Source organism: Patagioenas fasciata, chromosome 2, assembly GCF_037038585.1.
Source record: "Patagioenas fasciata isolate bPatFas1 chromosome 2, bPatFas1.hap1, whole genome shotgun sequence".
NCBI classification, from domain to species: domain Eukaryota; kingdom Metazoa; phylum Chordata; class Aves; order Columbiformes; family Columbidae; genus Patagioenas; species Patagioenas fasciata.
In genome coordinates, this window is record NC_092521.1 from 13,135,825 (window position 1) to 13,154,788 (window position 18,964).

The following is an 18,964-nucleotide window of genomic DNA, read 5'->3' on the forward strand; positions in this document are numbered from 1 at the left end:
CCGTGACCATTGCTGACTCAGCTATGAGGAGGAGGGAAATATGTTTTTCCTTTTCAGAATTGCTTATGAAGCTGTTGGGGAAAAAGAAATTACTCTGGAGGAGGAGGGGGAAGAACCTTGGCTGTCAAGAACACAGTTCAAGCTTGCAGATGCTTTCCTGTATAACTTCTGAAATCCAGGTGTGGTTGAATGACAATGAAGTTGTGTATTACATATTACACAGGAAACTTTTTCAGCTGCTCCAGCAATTTCCTCACACTGTAACACCAGCTGGGGAAAGGATCAGGCACAAGGTGAAGGTGGGTAGGTGTTCACACATCCATCACCACATTGACGCTGTCTCTGGAGGTGTGAGACAGCCCCTTAAGAGTTTATTTGCAGCACCTACGACAGAAAATGAATAGTGTGTCCGATTTACCTGGAAGATTGCCTGAGCAAGAGAAAGACGTGTATTTTGGGATCAGTGAATAGCAGAGATCAGGGCCTTGACTGAAAATTTGCAGCTTGTGTCCAGGTGCCAGCTCCAGACCTTCTCCCAGAGCTCTCGCTGGCAGTGCCTCCTCTGGGAACATCAGCCCCATTTCTTAGGGCATCTGGGATTTTCTATGAGACCCCTCCTTCAATCCAGCGCTGACCTGGACTGACCCTGCTTGGCTTGAGAGGCAAAACAAAACTGTAGCAAGGGGACTATGGCTCTAGTAAGCAAATCCTGAACAAAATTGAAGGCTGTTAAAGTGTCTAATTGAATTATTGCACTACAGGGGTGTAGTGTCTCATAGTGAAGCTAATCACCTGCTGCTTATCTTGACTGTGAAGAATAGATTGCTAGTTAAACATTTAAAGGTCATAGTCATAGAAATTGTAATTGTGTTGCCTTTTTTTCACCCCTCTCTGAGTGTTATATCTGAAGTTACTGGGGGAAATTGAGAAGATGCTCTTTGGAGATCTGTATTCTGAAGATGAGACTCAGCGTGCTTATCTTTCAGGCTCACACTGTTGACCTCGATGCGTTCATTTATGAGAGAGGCTGTGCTGAAAAATGTTGTCTTAGCTTTGCCCACATTTTCCCAAAACACCACAAATGTGGCATTGGTCTTCAGTGGACAATCAAATTTTCCTAAACTTAGAATACAGGTATTTGGGGGGTTCATTCTTGTTCATCACAAGGGATTCCAGGAGTAAAACTGGGGGTCAGGCCCCTGGTTCCCACAACCAGATGTGTTCAGTATTCAGATTTAATAGTGTTTTATTGTTCACTGGGTCAAAAGCATCTTACAGGAAACAGGATTTTCCTAGTTCTGCCTAAACAGACCATAGATCTCTGGTTTTACTGCGTTGGCTGAGAAAACAACAGACTGTTTCTTTCTGGAGTTAACTTGTCCATACAGGTGAGCAGGGGAACTGTGTCACATGGACAAGACTGTCACTCCTGTCCCTGCAGTCACTGAAACAATCATCAGAACGGTTTTGTAGAGAGAAGACTTGGCTCTTTGCCTGGTGGATCCTCTCATACTCGCTTCTCTGAAAGAGCCTTCCAGGCTGACGAAGGTGATACACTTTGCTTATCGAAATGCTGGACTTGGTTTAAATAGCAGTTCTTGATGATTCACACTGCTTAGATCGCATGCAGTTTACTGCCGTGAGTCACCAGGACAGGTGGTGTCTGTCTTGGCGGCTCTCCTGGGGGAGCCTTCGGATGGTGATGGAGACAAACTTGCAGATAAAGTAACAGAACCCAGGGCTAAAGCTTCTAAACCTCTAGCTCACTTCAAAAGTCAGTGATGAGCAGTGGATATCAGCAGAGAGTACTAGCGGTACATTATCACGCCAATTTAAATATAGATTTTGAAGGAAGTTGGTAATATTTTCTGCATATGGATGTTTTATGGCAGGAAGCATATCCTGCTATAAATGAACGAGCATGTTTGAGAGGCTCCGTTAAAGACAGTGTATGACTTAAGCCTGGAAGTTTTTCCTTTCGGAAGTGTTGGCTCTGCTAAATTGATAGACCACTGGCATGTTTTGAGCTTGGCCATTTCCTTACTTTTGGAATGGGTTGGAAAGAGCAAAGTGCCGGAAAAACGTGTTTCCTATCAGCTGCCAAGTTCTCGTACCTTGGTGGCCAACAAGAAAGTGAAGCCGAGGAACACTTTATCTAGAGGAGAGGTCTGGGCTGCAGAGCGCTATTTTGTGATCTGAGGGGAGGTTATCATATTGTCTGACATCTGATGAAGTGTTGGGAGATGCTCTGAGTTCTGTCTTTATGCCCATCTTTCTGCTGGGTGTTCTCATCTCTAGTGAGTGGTTCTTATTTTTCAGATGGGTCCTTGGATGCACTAGTGGCCTTTTCCAGGGCTACAGAACTGCTGTTGGGAGATGCTGATGCCAGTCACTTAGAGACAGAAGGGACCAAAACCTCCAAAGGAACAGGGTGGATAACAGCATCCGTTAGAAGGGCAACAAAGCTGGTGAAGGGTCTGGAGCACAAGTCTGATGAGGAGCAGCTGAGAGAACTGGGGCTGTTCAGCCTGGAGAAAAGGAGGCTGAGGGGAGACCTTATCACTGTCTACAACTACCTGAAAGGAGGTTGTAGCATGGAGGGGGTTGGGCTCTTCTCCCAGGTAGGAAGTGATAGGACAAGAGGAAATGGTCTCAAGTTGTGCCAGGGGAGGTTTAGATTGGATATTAGGAAAAAATTCCTCTTGGAAAGGGTTGTCAGGCATTGGAACAGGCTTCCCAGGAAAGCATTGGAGTCACCATCCCTAGAGGTGTTTTAAAAGGTGTTTAGACAAGGTTCTTAGAGACATGGTTTAGTGCCAGAGTTCAGTTAGTGGTTGGACTTGGTGAGCTTGAGGGTCTCTTCCAACCCTAATGTTTCTGTGATCCTGCTGCAGATCCAGTGGGCCACACTCATGCCTGGGTCTGCGCTCTGCCTGAGGCTGCCCCTGGTCAGCCTTGCTCCAAACGCACCCCGGTGCTTTGGCCAGAGAGCCAAAAGAACCTGGCTGAGATCCCAAGCACATCAACCGCTCATGCAGTGCGGTCTGCAGAAAGGAGGACGCCTCACCCACCAGGGCTGGTGGCTTGCTTAGAATTCGGATTGACCTTTGACCTCACTAAGAGATGGCAGAATAAATTGATGGGATATATTGTTACATTAGCAAATTGCATAGGAATTTTACTTTTGGTCTCCGCCTGCTTGTCAGGACGCTTGTGCTTGGTGTGTGCCTTGGCAGAGAGGTGACGCAGGTAGGTGCTCCGAGCACTCGTGGTCTCCCCAGTTTGACTTATCCAGGGTAGATACAGGTCAGTGTTTCACATTGTTGCCTGGCAAAGCCTGGTAGCATGGAAGTTGTTTGACGTGTCCAGCACAACTCTGTTAACAAAACCTTGAAGCAAAAGTTCATATTTGGGAGCCAGCAGCTACGCTGGGATGAGGAGCACCCTGCCCTGTGACTCCCCAGAGGCTGCCCCATGCAGGGGTCGGGCTGAAGGAAGGTGGTGCCCTCTTGGAAAGTAGCTTCAACTAAGAACATCTCTTTACCTTTTATTGCAAGCTCATGTCTTTTGACATTATTTTTTCTTCCTTTTGCACAAGGCAGTCAAACTTCAAAGGAAGCCATATCATGCTGCCTTCTATGTGCACTTCAGGTTTAAAGTGGAATCTTCTCACATGTGGTTCTTGGTAAAAAAGAAGTCCCTGGGGATCTTCTCCCTCCTCCCACCCATCGTGACTGTGACTTGACTTGCAAGAGCTGCCTCTAGGAAGGGGGAGGAGACACTAGATAGGTAATTGCTGATGCTAATTTGTACCTATTTTGTCTTCAATCATCTTCTTAAGTGCTTTAAAATAGTGTTAGGATAATTTTGTTTTCATAGCAGATAACTTGCCTTGTCGCTCTTTGGAGCTCAATACATTTCTTAATTATTTTCTGTCTACATTAAACCCTAGCTTGTCGACATTTTAGCAAACCTGGTGTAAAGCTTTGTTAGTAGATTAACCAGAGCTCCTGTAGTGTGATTCTGTTTTTATTAAGGTTTACAATTCATCAGTCTCTGCAGGAAATTTAGTGCTTCCCACCTCTGCTACTGTGGGTTTTCCCACATCTCCCGGATAGGAAGACAATGCATGGCATAGAATATGTCCCACGTGTATCCTTGGTTTCTCCTTGTTTGCCAACTGAGGTGCCTTGTTCTTGTTTTATTATAGTCTGTCCTGCAAGCCATGCCTTTCACGGCCTTTTGATCCTTTTGGGAATGTCAGATTAACGAGACTAACTACTTTCTTTAGACAGATTTTTTTCTTAACCATAGAAATACTGCTTACATCAAGACCCAATTAGGCCGTCCTTACTCCCGTACCAAAAACCAGTTCTTTGGGGGCTATCTTTTTAATTGAATCATTTATTTTACCTACTTTAAACAAGCTGTTACAAAAATCTAGGCTAGACCCTATTGCAGGCCATTGTATCTGAAATGGATTGCAGCTGGACAGATGAATCGTGGCAATTATTTCAGTTCAAGGCATGCCCTTGAGTTTGCTGGGGATGAGTGACAGTGCTGCTGCCTCGGAAGACAAATTCAGAGATAATCGGTGCCCGTGCGAGTGCTGCATTGCAGTTACTCCGGGCTTACGTCACGGACTGACGCTCCGGCAGCCAAAGGGCTCCTCGGGAGCCTGAAGAGAGCGTGACTTTAATACCATGTACCGACAGAGCTCATGGTCTGTGTTTCCTGGGCTTCTTACGGCGTATCTCGTGCTTTCTGCACAGGGCAGCCTTCAGCAGCAGCGCTCTGTTCTCCTTCACTTAGTGGAAAAAGCTGAGAGTGCTTATCCCTTTACAGGGTTTTGCTTGGAGGGGTTTTTAGCTGCATTTCTTAACATATATATTTAGAGACTTACATATGTCTTATTGTGATTACAGCTTTTACAGCGTTTGAACCTGCGTGCTTTAATTAGGCGTTGGCATTGCCGTATTTATAGATAGACGAGAAAAGCACGAGCTAGCCAGAGTTTCCAGCACAGGATGTATTTTCTTCTGTTGGCAAAGTAGTTCGTATCCATTTTTCTATAGATAAACTGGCTTGGCAACCTGCAGATGGTGCAAGCATTGGGTACTGATGCTTGAAATAGGAATGGACTCTGAAGAGGATGTGGGATGGAGGGAAATAAATCAGAAACTGCTGTTGCATTGGAAGTCTATTAAGACTGATGATACATCACGCTTACCAGAGCATAACTGCAGAAGTTGACCACATTAAAAATGAGCACATTAAGAAAACATATATTTTAAAATCTTGCTTGTATCACGTTATTAAGGTTCATTTTCACTTTGGCATGTTGTGGTAACATAGCTAGTTACCGGTACAAGTGTTTGGCTGTTTAACATGGTTAAGTTGGTTGGTGAGTATTTGTATAAGTGGGAAAAACAGATTGATTCTTTCTGGAACGTGTTATGTCTGGTCTATAAATGATGTGAAAAGTGTTAGTGTGTTTTTCTTTTTATCTGCAACTTTAAATTTGCAAAAGTTTTGGCCTGCGTTGACCCTGCAGTGCCCAGGAGCGTGTCAAGGAAGGAGAACAGTGTCGTTTTATTAAACTCCCACGTGTTAGCTGCTCCTCAAGAGCTTTATATAGACACACATTACTCTGGGAAAAACAATTTGAGACACCTTTGCCCTCTTTCAAGAAGCTCCCCTTAAATAAAACGTAAATGACTTCCCAGTGCAGACTTGAAATAAGGTACAAGGATGTTGCTGAGCAGCTCGTGTGGGGGTCGCTTGTTGGTGGGTGCAGAGTGAGAAGGCACTTTGTTCTCAGCTGTGTTTGGTTTGCACTGATCTCGACACAACTGCATTGCAGCTTGGGCTTGGCACTGCCTGTGGACCAGGGGTAGGGCACACACCATCGATTTGGAAAACTCAGCTCATGAACCAGTGCGTTAAATCATTACTGCCCATCAGGGGAAGGTGGACAATGCAGTAATTGCTTCTTTCCTGCACCCCTTTTCAGAGCGGCTGCATCCCTGTTCTGCAAACTGTATTTTTACCTGTCTTCCAAGATTTCTGCCTTTCAGTCTAGGACAGAGCTGAACACGCTGGTGAGCACCCAATGGCTTTGAGTCAAGCTAACGCTTGGGGATTTGGGCCTACAGCCCACGTCTTAAAGCTTCCAAAACCCAGGGGCTCTCTCTCCAGTTAGCAGAATAAAATCACATAATCTCTGTTGGTCCTGTGTGCTACAACCTGGTTGTGAGACCACAAGGCAAGATGACTTTCTGTTGAGTGATTCAGGGCTTTTCTTCCCCAGCATGTCGAGCACGGTGTTACAAGTGTGGGTTTCCTCGAACCCTCAGTAACTGTGAACACGTTTGCTTGTGTGGAATTTCTGAGCGACCTGTCCCTCAAGTTGACCGTCTTTGGGACAGAAGCTGGGTGAATTGATCGTTCCTGCTTCGCATGGGTGAGCAGGGTGGAAGGAAAAGAAACCTTTTGTGTAACGACATCACTCTGAAATGTGGGAATATGGGTTACATGGTACTAAATCAAGGTGGCCTCTGGAGAGAGTAGTTAATAAATTCTGAATAGGAGGTGACCCTTTCTGAGCATTTTCCTCTCAACTTGTAATTTATAAGCTAGTCCTCTGCGTTACAGTGGTTAAAGCCTAGGTCAGACACTTCCCTTTGTCTTTAATAGATAAATTAATAGCAATAGGTCGCAGCCAACTGTGTTGTAGGTGCGGCTGATGAGGTCTGGTACAAGAACAAGGGAGCACCAGAGCGTATGAGGAGCTGTGAGATTTAGATAGATTTCCTGCATTACCAGGGATGTCAAATGACCAGATTAATGTTTCTGTTCTAAAATCAGCTTAACCATGAAGTACTGCGAATTAATTTTTTGAGAAACCCCAAGAAATGCAGCAAAAGTAATAAACATGGATGAATTTGAACAAGTTAGCTCTTGGGCTGGCCACTTTTTGTAGGTGAACTTTAATTGGTTTTGTGTCATTTTGAAAATACCACAGATGTCACTTTTTCCCAGATTGGGTTGTGACAATGTTGTTTTGTGTGCGTTAAGTGGATGTTTGAATTCCTTTGGCATCAAAGCTTTTACTTGGACAAGACCAATAAACAGTTTCCACATGTGTTTACTGTGTTATGCTGATGAACCAGTGTGGGGGGAGCGCAGCCTCCCAAGAGGCTACTGGAAAACTACAGGTTTGAACTGCTGGAACAATGGACTTTGCTTTTTAGGTAAGGAAAACAATTTTTGCAGTGGTGCTAGTCAGCAACTGGAAGAGGAGCCCAGAAATCTCCACCCTAGAGACACTCCAAGCTGGGCTGGACAGGCCACCAGGAGGCCCATCAAAGTTGGCTCCACATTCAGAGGGCAGCAGTCCACATGGCCCCCTCAGGTGCCCTCCAACCTGACTTGTTTTGTGTCTGTTTTACATGAGATGCTGAATGGAATGACCTTACACCAGTGTTTGGAGGGGAACAGTACAGGCACATGGACTTCCCCACAGTGGAAGGAGAGGCATCCCCCGAGAAGTGTATGAATGTTGTTTTGCATGCTATTGCTATGAAATCCTTAGCAGCACTCTGTGTGGATGGCAGCCTTATTTAAAACTGCCCAGCCCCAGCTGGTTTGATAATTAGGAACTGTTAAGATGAGCAGGACTTGGCTGGAATGGTAATAGTACTCTGCAGGTTTGTCCTGTGTGGAGTGTAAGGTACAAATCCCCTGCTGGTCCTCTCCTTTTGGGAGGAGGTACAAAAGGTGTTCTGTACCCTAGTGGGGGAACAGCTAAAACAATGGAGAAGCAGGTCTGTAAAGCGACTTCTGTGGGTACAGGAACGCTTCTGCTCCGCTTTCAAGGCTTAAATTTCAGGATTTGTAAAGCTGTTTTTAATTCATCTTTGTTTTCCTTCTGTCTTCGGGTCTCTAGTCTTTGATTCAAATCCTGGTTTCCTGAAGCTCCTTGTGTTTGTTCTTACTAAGGGTGATTGGGTGGTATTTTAAAACTTAGCCTCCTTGCACAGATCTTAGAAACCTTGGTGTGCCTTGCATGTGTGTGCTTGCAGCGGGCATGGACAGCAGAAGTGGGAGGGTTCACTACAGTCCAACAGATCTTGTTTGAAAGAAGAAGCATCCTGGCTTGTATCAGGAATAGTGTGGCCAGAAGGACTAGGGAAGTGATTGTGCCACTGTACCCAGCACTGGTGAGGCTGCACCTCGAATCCTGTGTTCAGTTTTGAGCCCCTTGTCATAAGAAGGACATTGAAATACTAGAGAGAGTGAAGAGGAGGGGGATGAAGCTGGTGAGGGGTCTGGAGCACAAGTCTGATGAGGAGCAGCTGAGGGAGCTGGGGCTGTTCAGCCTGGAGAAAAGGAGGCTGAGGGGAGACCTTGTCACTGTCTACAACTGCCTGAAAGGAGGTTGTAGCATGGAGGGGGTTGGTCTCTTCTCCCGAGTAGCAAGTGATAGGATGAGAGGAAATGGCCTCAACTTGTGCCAGAGGAGGATCAGATTGGATATTAGGAAGAAATTCTTCCTGGAAAGGGTTGTCAGGTATTGGAAGAGGCTGCCAACAGAAGCAGTGGAGTCACCATCCCTGGAGGTGTTTAAAAGGTGTTTAGACGAGGTTCTTAGGGACATGGTTTAGTGCCAGAGTTAGGCTATGGTTGGACTCGATGAGCTCGAGTGTCTCTTCCAACCGAAATGATTCTATGATTCTAAGAAATCCAGTTGCTCTGTCCTCGCAGAAGGAGATAAGCCCGTCCTTGGTGTTTGCGTGCCAGTCAGCGCTGCTGAGTGCCTGTGCCGTTCGTAGTGCCATTCTGCAGCTCCAGTTGATCTTTTCTTCAAGTTGTGCTTTGTTTTCTTTTTGTGAATCGAAGAACTCTTGAAGGAAGCTTTTCTCCTGCTGCACTCACCGCGGTTTAAGTAGGCACACTTTATATGCACCCTGGCAGCGTGGATGGTTTGGAAGGATTTATGGAATAAACAGAATTGCCTGTGGAGCGTGTGAATCTGTGCGTTCCAAGCAGCCAGAGATCTGGGGAGCACGGTCCTGTGCTTGTAAGCTGTCTCACCTGATCTGCATTCAGCCTCATTCGTGTGTGAAGGTTGCTTCACTTGTGGCTTACAAGTAAAGGAGAAAATGCCCATACCTTTTCTAAATCCAAGAGTTTGAATTCAGAGTTTGCTGTGTCTTTCTCATCACTGTTTATTGAGTTTGTGGGCAAAAGTGCCAAGACCTCTGTTTTCTCTGACTGGAGATGACTGTCCTCATTTCACTTTCTGTAACAGGTGGAATATTACTTTTTTTTTAAAGCCAAGTTCAGTGTTGTGTAGCAAATTCCTTCATACCGCAGGCTTAAGCAGCCAGCTGGTGTCAAACCCATGCGGTGACATTCTCACTTGCTTTTGTGAAAATTCATTATGTTGTAGTAAGGCTGAGAAAGCTGAAGCTGAAAATAAGTGGGATGCTACCAAAAAAAAATAAAAAGCCTCTCAGCGAGGACAAAACTAGTTAGCTGTTTGTGAGCTCACCCAGTGTACAACACGACTCTCTTTAAATATAGCACTGGGCAAAATGAGCTTTGGGGAAATCTGGATGACTGTAAACACTAGTGCCCTGGATTCTTGTTATCCTTTCGTTATCTACCACTCAATTCTAGAGGTGGGCAGGTTCTCCATGTGTCTGTTGAGCCTCCTGAGTTTTAAAGGAGTCTGCAAAGGTGGTGCAGTGTTAATCTCCAGGCTTCTACCAAACCAAGTTGAAACGAGTTTGGAGGCGCACTAAATAAATCAGGGGGGATGATGTTGAGCCGTGGGTATTCCAATACATATTTGAGATGATTTTTAATGGCCTTTAGGACACAAAGAGCAGCAGAGAAAATACCAGAACGAGGATTTATTGCCTTTTGAAGGATCATCACCAGCATCCTCCTGTATCTGCCTGTTGCAGTTAGAGGTTGTTAACGCTGAGTAGAGGCACAAAGCAGCCCCAGCAAGAGGGAACCACGTCCCTGAATATCTGGGGCAGGGACAGAGCTTCCCTTGTGCCCAGGGACTCAGACGCTGCGCTCAATGCTTAGGTGTGCATTGAGTCTTTTTATGAGTTGATGATGCTGTATCCCTGAATAACTAACTGAACCATAACATGTTTTCTAAAATTTCTTGAACAGATAATTTCTTAAGGCAGTCTGAATTATTTCACCTCTATTTGTCCCTCCATGATCTTTCCCTGCACTCTCTAAGGAAGTGTACTCTGTTGGAAGAAGTGACAGCATGTAAAAATAGCACTGACTTATTCTGCAGATCTGCTTATTGTGGGGTTTCAGTTAGATCTGCTGACTTGGATTAAAAATAAATAAAAAATCTTTTCTTCTGCTTTTTGCACTTGCTTGGTCTGATTGTGCTTGATTTTGTGTTTGGAGGCAGCAGCCATTCGGTCATTGCTGAAATCCTTGCTGGACTGGGATCAGCAGCACAGGTGATTGGGAGTCCTGAGTTAAGGATCTTTAGACTTTTGAGGCCAGAGGTGGTTGCAAGGCCGATAGCGAAACACAGAGAGGAGAGGTGCCCGTAGGCTTTTCACTGTTTCTGTGGAAGTTGCCGTTCAAAATAAGCACTGCATGTGCTGCAGAGTGTGCGGTGGAATTGCACTCGGTGTTCCAGGCCATTTGCTGTAAGTGTATTATCCCTTCCCCTCATTGAATATTGCTGGTGCCTAATCAAATTACATCGCAGTTCATAGCGATGCCCAGACAAAATGAAGAGCTGTACTTCAGAAGAACATAAAGATCTTGAGTTACAGCCTTCTTCACACATCAGGCTGACATTAAGTGTTCATTTAGAGCCAGATTCATGAAGATAAGGAGATCAATTGGTCTGGCTATCTAAGTACATCTGACCAGGCCTCCATCTTTGGCCATCCAGAGCACGCTGTGGATTGTGTTCCTTGGTGCAGCCAAGTGTCCCGGCTGCTGGGTACCACTCGGCTTGTGGCTTAGTGCTGGGATGCTGTAGAGGTGAGGGGTAACTCTGAAGCCATATACAGGCTTGGCCCCATGTTCTTCAGCGGCTTCAGGAATTCATTTCATTACCAAGAGTCCTCTTTATTAGCGTGCTCCTTCTATTTTTTTGGAAAGCAAGCTTGATGACTCACGTCACCTGCCTTTCTTAAGCCATTAGTGGGTGTAGCACTTGGATCTGCTTGGATTAAGACCGTTAGGGTTATGTAGCTGTTCATAGAATGATTTCAGAAATACCTTTGACTATCAGTTTGAAAAGAAATGGGGAAAAGGTATGAACAGTATTAGTGGGGACATCTTCATTGTGAGTACAGATGTTCAGCAGACCCTGTGTGTTTTCAGTAATGAAATTATTTGTATTCCAAAGAATAAAATGTAAATAACAGCCCTTGGAAAACACAAGTGTGGTATTCGCTCTTATAAGCAAATCTGTTTCTAATGATGCTTTGTTTCTGTGGCATTAAAACCTTGATGAGGAACTCAGTGGTTCATAACAACGAGCAACAAGCACCTGCGAGGAGGAATGGATATTAATTCTTGAAAGAAGCCTCCAGAAGCAAAGCATTGCTGTCTGTGCCAGCAGCCTGGTTTATGGAAGGGAGAGGAGGAGGGAACAGGTCACCTTGCACTCCTGACACAAACATGCTCAGACTTGAGGCTTTTGTCACTGGAAACACTTCTGCCTGGACTTTTACCACTCTGTAACGGGATGTCACAGTTCAGTGATACATGTTGTGTCTCTTACAAGTTTGTGAATCAATGACAGACTGCTTAGTTTCTCCAAAAAACAATTAATGCATCTTACGATAACTTAACTTAAACCTTCCCAAAGCATTTCCAGCCACCCGTCTGGGTGACATCCTCTTTCGAACTAGAGAGCAACAGGTGGGCTCTTCAGCGTGCCCTGACTGAACCCAAACTGTCCGAAGATCATAGCAGGGCTGGTTCATGACCGTATTTAATGTGTTGGACGGACTGTGTAGTGACCTCTGTGCGCAAGGGTGAAATTCTGCCCCTGCTTGTTTAACGGCAATGCTCGTGTTGACTCCCATGGGGTGAGAATTTTACCCAGTGCTCTGCTAGAGCAGCTAGGGTAAGCAAAAATGCTGCTGAGGAGAGGAATAAGCTAGATCAGAAGAAGTCACAAGAGCTTTCTTGCGTGTTCATTAACATACTGGCTGGGCCACGGTCATAGTCTGTTTTTAAGGACTTCCTAAAGTTGGTGCTTGCCAGGGCAGGCTGTGGGCTGGGACTGGCGCAGGTTTCCTGTCCCTTTGGTCTTAGCTTATTCTTTGCTACTTAACGAGCTGCCACTCTTCTCCTTAAGTCTTCTTCCTCCTTTAAAACCAGTGCAAATGCAGTTTGAGATCCTGCTAGTGCATCCATGAACAAATGCTAGTTTCTTCTGCAAAAGAGAAACTACACCACCTACTACGTTTTCTTCTCAGGATCATCTGGACTGCATGGGGCTCTGGCAAATGTGACAACTTCATATCAGGCCCCTCTAAATATGTTTTCCAAGTAATTCACCCCAAATGGCACTGCATATTGCAAGCAAGCTGTTCCTTTGCAATGACAACTACCGAGATGCAGAATGTGACAATGGTCTACCACAGTTGTTTTATTAAATTGGGTTAATCTAAAATCCCTAGGTGAGTTTGACCTTGAATCTGTATTTATTGATCCAGTCTTCTCTGAAAAATGTCTAAATTAATTTATTTTTTTTTTTAAATACTTCAGGAGATGTTTTTTAGCTGGTTTTGAGCAGCAACTTTCAGAGACTTTGCTAAGCACTGGTCAGAAAGGCTTTTAGTAGCTGTGGGAATAAGGGTGTCCTGTTTTCTTTTCCTGGCTGGTAGATGCTGAACAACATCCTTCTGTTGTCTGCAGCTCTTGACATGTTTTCCCAACTTACGCGAAAGCTGTTGACACCCTGAAATGTAAAGTTTTACCATAGCTCCATTTTCCGGTTTCTGCTCTAGTGGTAATGCTTACAAACCCTGTGCTGGTCACTTTTAGGCAAAAGCCCCCCTTTTTTCCCTGTCTGCTGTAACACCTTGGCACCGAGCCCATCACCCTTGAGTTTCACGAAGGTATCCGCATAAACAGTTTTGCAAGATCTCGGTCCGTGCCCTGTGTAATCAGTGATGGAAACTGCTTGCTCTTCTAACAGCGTGAGTTTGGATAAGGGTTGAGTAATGACCATTAACTTCAAATGTCCCACTGTTAGTCATCCTGTCATAGCCTCCATGTTCAGAGCTGGATTTAATAATCTGGCCTCTGTTACGCTCCTGCTTTAATCTTTGCTCGAAAATGGAAGCCGCTTCTGATATCTTTGAAATTACTAAAGTATTACAGCCATTTTTCATCGTTCTCTCCCTTTTGGGAAAGAGGGAGGTAGCTGGCGCATTTGGGCTCTGCCCTTGAAGATAAAGATGAGCTCGTTAATAAGTTGGAGCATTAAAGGCACTTCCCGAAAGGCCGTCGTCTTCTGGGCTTGCTCGGCAGTGAAGCGGGAGGAGGAAGATAAGAGGTTGATTGTAGTGGGTTGTTTGGAGTATACAGAGGCCATGCAGTTGTACAGCTGCACTTTTCATCAAATAATCATTTCCTTGATATACGATCATTATTAAGTACAAACATAATGACGCCAATAAAACAATTGAGTCTCTTTCCTACAGTCTCTCCCTGTTGTCTCTCTGCGATGTTGAGTGACAAGCAAGCGTCGAAAGAAAATCATTTATGCCTTTATAGTGGACTCATTGTAGTGTCGTGGTCCGCAGGCTTTCGTTTAATTATCTTGTGTGAAAAGGGGTTTTGGTGTTACACAGGCTTAGGCAGGAACACGGAGAAGCAGGGAAGGTGAGAGCAAAATCATGTTTTGCCTTGCAGAGTTGCCTTTTACTTATGAGAAATAAGGCTGATGTTATCACCCACTTTCTAATCAAATTTGACAGGAGCATTTTGTTAAGCCACTTTTTCTGAGTGGGAATTTTGATGAATACAGCTCTCATCTCTGGTTTCGAAGTATTACTTTACACTGTTCCCAAGCATTGTTTGCCTTAATGGATGAATTATTGTAGTGTGTCAGAGAAGAGGATAATTCACAGCCTCTTTTTATAAATTGGGAGCCCAAGGCACAGTATCTGAACTTTCATAGCTGCAGAGCCGTGGATGGAGCACAGGTCACCCACCCAGCATACGCTTGGTTTGATGAAAAGTTTGCTGATGTACCCAGAGTATTCATAGAATCATAGAATGTCCTGAGTTGGAAGGGACCAACAGGGATCATAGAGTCCAGCTCCTGTCCCTGCACAGGACAACTCCAAAATTCAACAAAATTTGTTGTCCAGTCACTTCTTGAACCCTGTCAGGCTTGGGACTGTGATGCCTGTCCCAGTGCTCCACCACTTTCTGGGTGAAGAACCTTTTCCTAATGTCCAACCTAAACCTCCCTGGCACATCCTCCTGCCATTCCATGAGGTTTTGTCATTGGTCGCCAAAGAGAAGTATTTCTCTTCAGGAAATTACAGCTCCTGCAAAAAGTCATGACTTTTTGCCAAGGACCTGCTTCTAAGTGAGGTGGAGACAGGCAATGCTTTCAGCATACTCCTGACATGCTTCTTTTCAGATGCTCTTTTTGCCACCATGTCTGTGGGTTGATGGCACTGAAAAAGTAGTAATATCTCCACTTGATCTCCTGCCTGCCTGCCTCATGGCTCTCTTCTTGAGTAAGTGGGCAATTGGTCACTTATGGAGCTGGTCTTTTTGAAAATATAAACTGTAAATTAATTTGGAAGCTGAAGCAGGTTTTATGCGTCTGTGGCATAGCCCAGTGCAATAAGCTTCTTACCAGATTTTGAATACTCACCTGCACAGCCCATACCAGGGCCTGCATACACATTGATGGTGCTTTTGTAAGGTCCATCTCTGTTTGCCGAGCATGCACGTTGGCCACCCACTGCTCTGTGAGTAAACTACTGCTGTAACATGGACTGCTAAGTCATATAAAGCATATGTTACTCTTGTTCACTAAGGCTGTCTGGCTGAGATTGGGTAAAAGAAACAAACCAAAACTACCATCCCTTGTTATGTTTGGACATTTTCAAACCACTGCAGTAGTACGAAATAGTTCCCTTCTGCCAGGTTGTGTAGCCAGCTGATCCCAGCCCTTTGGAAACAGGAGCATTAGTGCAGTTCTGGTGGGAACCAGCCATCGCAGAAACCTGCTGGCAGTTGAGATAAACTCTCTGTACCACACGTGTTCCTGGAAGGACTGCGGAACGCGTTGGTAATGACCATGGTGCTCCAACTCAGTAAATCAAGGGGTGGCAACAGGCCTGTATTTAACTTTTTTTGCCTTCTCAGGAAGCATTTTGATTCTCCACAGATGCTATAGTTGGGAACAAGGAAGGATAGCTCTGTTTAGCTCTGGTGCTGTTGAAGTACTTAATACATTGAGGAGGAGGGGTGGTACCGTCCTTCCTTCAGTCTGGTGGTGGATTTTTAACAAGGGATTGCTGAGGCACCCCCAAAACACAAACTGTTCAGGCGTATCCAAGGAGGTGGTCCTTTCTGAAATGCTGGTGCTGCTGTTTCAGCATCCAGAAAGCCTGCAGGAGGTGTATCCGTACTTTGGTGGGCTGTCTCACCTGGCTGGGCACGTAGGGACACTTGGACGTGGTTCTTGCCTCTGCTAATCAAGTGGGTGCCAAATCTAAAAAGCCCCTTGTCTCTTGCAAAGCTTCTCTCTCCTGCATTTAATTACACACCAGTAACATGAGCTTTTAAATGGGAATTGGAAATGCATAATGGTTTTATTGTAGCAGCGTGCGTTGAATGGAGATGGGTTCCCCTTTGCTGGGGCAGAAGCTGGTGGCCACAGCAGCTCCTCGGGGTGCTGCCACCTGCCCCCCTTGGCTCGCCCTGTGTCCCTGTGGGGCCTGTGAGGTGGCTGTGAGGAATGAAAGCCAAGCTCACTCCTACCTATGTCAAGCGGCATCATAAGGCTTGTGGCAAGAGGCTGTGGGGAACTCTTCAAATGGTCCTATAGCGAGAGGAGCAGAGGATGGCTGGGAAGAACATATAGGGGACAAGCGTTTGCTGCAAGCCTGACATTGATATTTTGCGGCACTGTGGAAATCTCCTTTTCGAGGTCGTTAAACTTGGTTTCTTCTGAATTCAGTTTATTGTAAACTCAGTTTATTTATCAATAAATTCAGTTTATTGATGATAGCAAGTTATTTTGCAGAGGAACAGGAATTCTTTCTTGTCGTAGCCATTTGGAGCGATCGCATTCCCCAGCACTTCATTTTTAGGCAGGTTAAGTTTATAATTTAGGTGGTGTTTGAGGGGGATTAACACTTTATAAGAGGGCTGAGCAGGATGTTTGGCAGTGAATGGTTGGCAAGAGCTGCTGCTAGAGTTCAAACCCCCTCAGGGACCCTCGCCAGCACTGCCTGACCCCTGGGCACGTGGTGTTAAAGTGGAACCTCCCCACAGCCCCCCCCGGGTCCGTGCTGACCAAGAGGGGTGCTTGCTCCCCCCTCCCAAACTGCCCAGCACTACCTCTTGTTCCCCTGCCCAAGCAGGCTCCTAAACCCATCTCCTGCCTCACCTTGTTTCCAAAAGGGGGATTCAGAACTTCTCAGAGCCATTTGTTTGTTTTTTCCCTTTTCCTTCGCTTTGTTGGAGTAGTCTGTATTCACAGAATAAAATTAACTCCTCATACTTCCATGCTCTTTCTTGTAAACACTTGTAGATAACTTGAAGGTTCAAAAAGTGGGCAAAACCAGTAACCCCCCTCATCCCAAACCAGTTTGGTTTGCCTTTTTTTTCTGTGGAATAACCTTTTTATACCAGGCTCTATTTTCTTGTGTTTTTTAAACAAGCACAACTACTGATGTATAGACCTGACTTTGTATAGCTGATTCGCTGACCTTTCACATCCATCTGTACTATGCGTTGAGGGGATATATTTATACTTTGGCTACTGGGATTTCAATTAAAATTTTGTTAGCTTGCAGTTTAATATGGATAGTAACTGACCCTTGTTTCCTAGTCTCCAAAACACATGGTGCTTTATTTCCTATTTATTGTTGTGAAACGACTCTTCCTTTTTTCATATAATGGGCTTAGGAAAGCAGTGTCACTTAACCATTGACACTCGTTAGTATTCCAGTATTTCAGTGAGTTTTCAACCTAAAAACCCCCTTTTTGCTTAAACTCAATTGGGAATTGCTCTGCTGATGGTGGCGGAAGTTTTTGGTTCATTTCTCCATCTCTGCCGTTGAAAATACGTCACATGAGGCTCCGAGTTATTTTATTTGGCAGCGGCTCCAGAGAAAAATGCCCGTGTTTTGGGACATGGATCCACTTTTTCTTGTGGGCATTGTCCCCTTCCTCCAGTTGCTTTCTGTCCCTTATGCCTTTCCCCATCTTCTCTATTGCTTTTCGAGTCACCAGAGCCTATCGCAGCTTGTGCCAATGCAGCATCACCCGCAGCGACGGGTCTGGATCCAGCCTGGAGTCCGTATGGTTTTCCCAGCCACCCAGCGAGGCCGCAGCTCTTCAGTGTTACCAAATAATATTATTTCAAAAGCTCCTTATAAAAACAGGAGTAATTGGGCAAGTGACAAAGGGCTTTCTGTTTATCTTTTTGAACAATGGAAAATACCAAATAGCCACAATTCGTTCCAGTTATTTAGTGTCTTTGTTCCAGAGCCATATCGTGGGCACAGGATTTAATTCTGCAAGAATGCGGGAAGATGGTGACTTGTTTTCGTGCTTAAAAAATACCATTTTTAAAGCCTAAGGAAGATACTTTACTGTATATTACAAGTCTAAGGTCATTTTAATAATCAAATGGGACTTTTCAGTAGATGCTGATGTCTTCACCATTCCAGAGAATGTCTGCAAAAGCTTTGTACAAAGGTTAATGTTTGTACCCTGAAAATAGTAGATTTGTTTTGCAAATAGGAACTAAGCAATTATCAAAACTAACACTAACCAAAACAAAATTATATTGAAATTTAATAGGCTGAGCAAAGTTGATAATGCTGATTAAAGTGGGAAATGGAGGAATGCGTGCTTTTAAAGGGGAAAAATTCCGACGAGCGACACCTGCAAAAAATGACTCTTGCTGTCATGCAGTTGTCAGAAACGGAATGAGGGTCTAGAGCAAATGGTGCCACCTTCTGGTAATGTAATGACAAATACCTGTGTGATCTGAGATGGCAAGTACCTGTGGTCCACTGGCGGGGTCAGTGATGTGTGAGGCAATATGTAGGATTAGTTACATATTCTGGAGGAGCAAAATCTTTTTGAGGCATTGAGTCTAAGGAATCAAGATCGGATCCCCCAGGTTTATTTCTAAAATGTGGAAATAAACTATATGTAGATGCCCACTCATTTGCGAGCTTTGCTGCTTGTCTTTTGACATCTCAAGCCCTTCTCTTTAACTCTTCTGTCACGGAGTTGAACCTCATGGCACATAAAGCTGCTGGGAAGAACTATTTTTTAATTGTGTTTAATTGTTCATTTCTGGTCTCTGGATGAACGAGAATTAATGTTCCCAAGGTGGTGGATATCCCTGACGTCTGCCCAGTTAACAGCCTCGTTGATGCTACAGTTACTGTGAATCTGTTTTATAGTTCATCTGGAAGATTTGGCACTCAGCTTATGGTTAGCACGTCTACACCACAGGCAGGAATCTCATCAGGGGTCTCACCTGCCTTGTGTTTTGTTTTTCAGGTGGTACCAGAGAGATCGGGTCTGCTCTCACCAGGATGTGTATGAGGCACCGAAGCATAGAGTCCAAACTCCGGCAGTTCTCCAGGTGAGCGCCTCTGTACCTGGCCCAGAGCTCGAGGTTCTCCTTTCATTTCCTACTGGAAACACCTAGAATTGTTCACCAGCGTTG

General features: G+C 44.9%; 1 protein-coding gene across 12 annotated transcripts in view; it reads left to right on the forward strand.

Moving 5' to 3' along the window:
* The window catches only part of MTSS1 (MTSS I-BAR domain containing 1), a 129,687-nt gene that overhangs the window by 75,605 nt on the left and 35,118 nt on the right, over window positions 1–18,964 (forward strand). For all 12 annotated transcript variants that reach the window (XM_065830405.2, XM_065830400.2, XM_065830403.2 and 9 more), the window contains exon 4: window positions 18,796–18,880. In XM_065830405.2, the coding sequence (XP_065686477.1) occupies window positions 18,796–18,880 (85 nt within the window). The remainder of the gene's footprint in view (window positions 1–18,795; window positions 18,881–18,964) is intronic.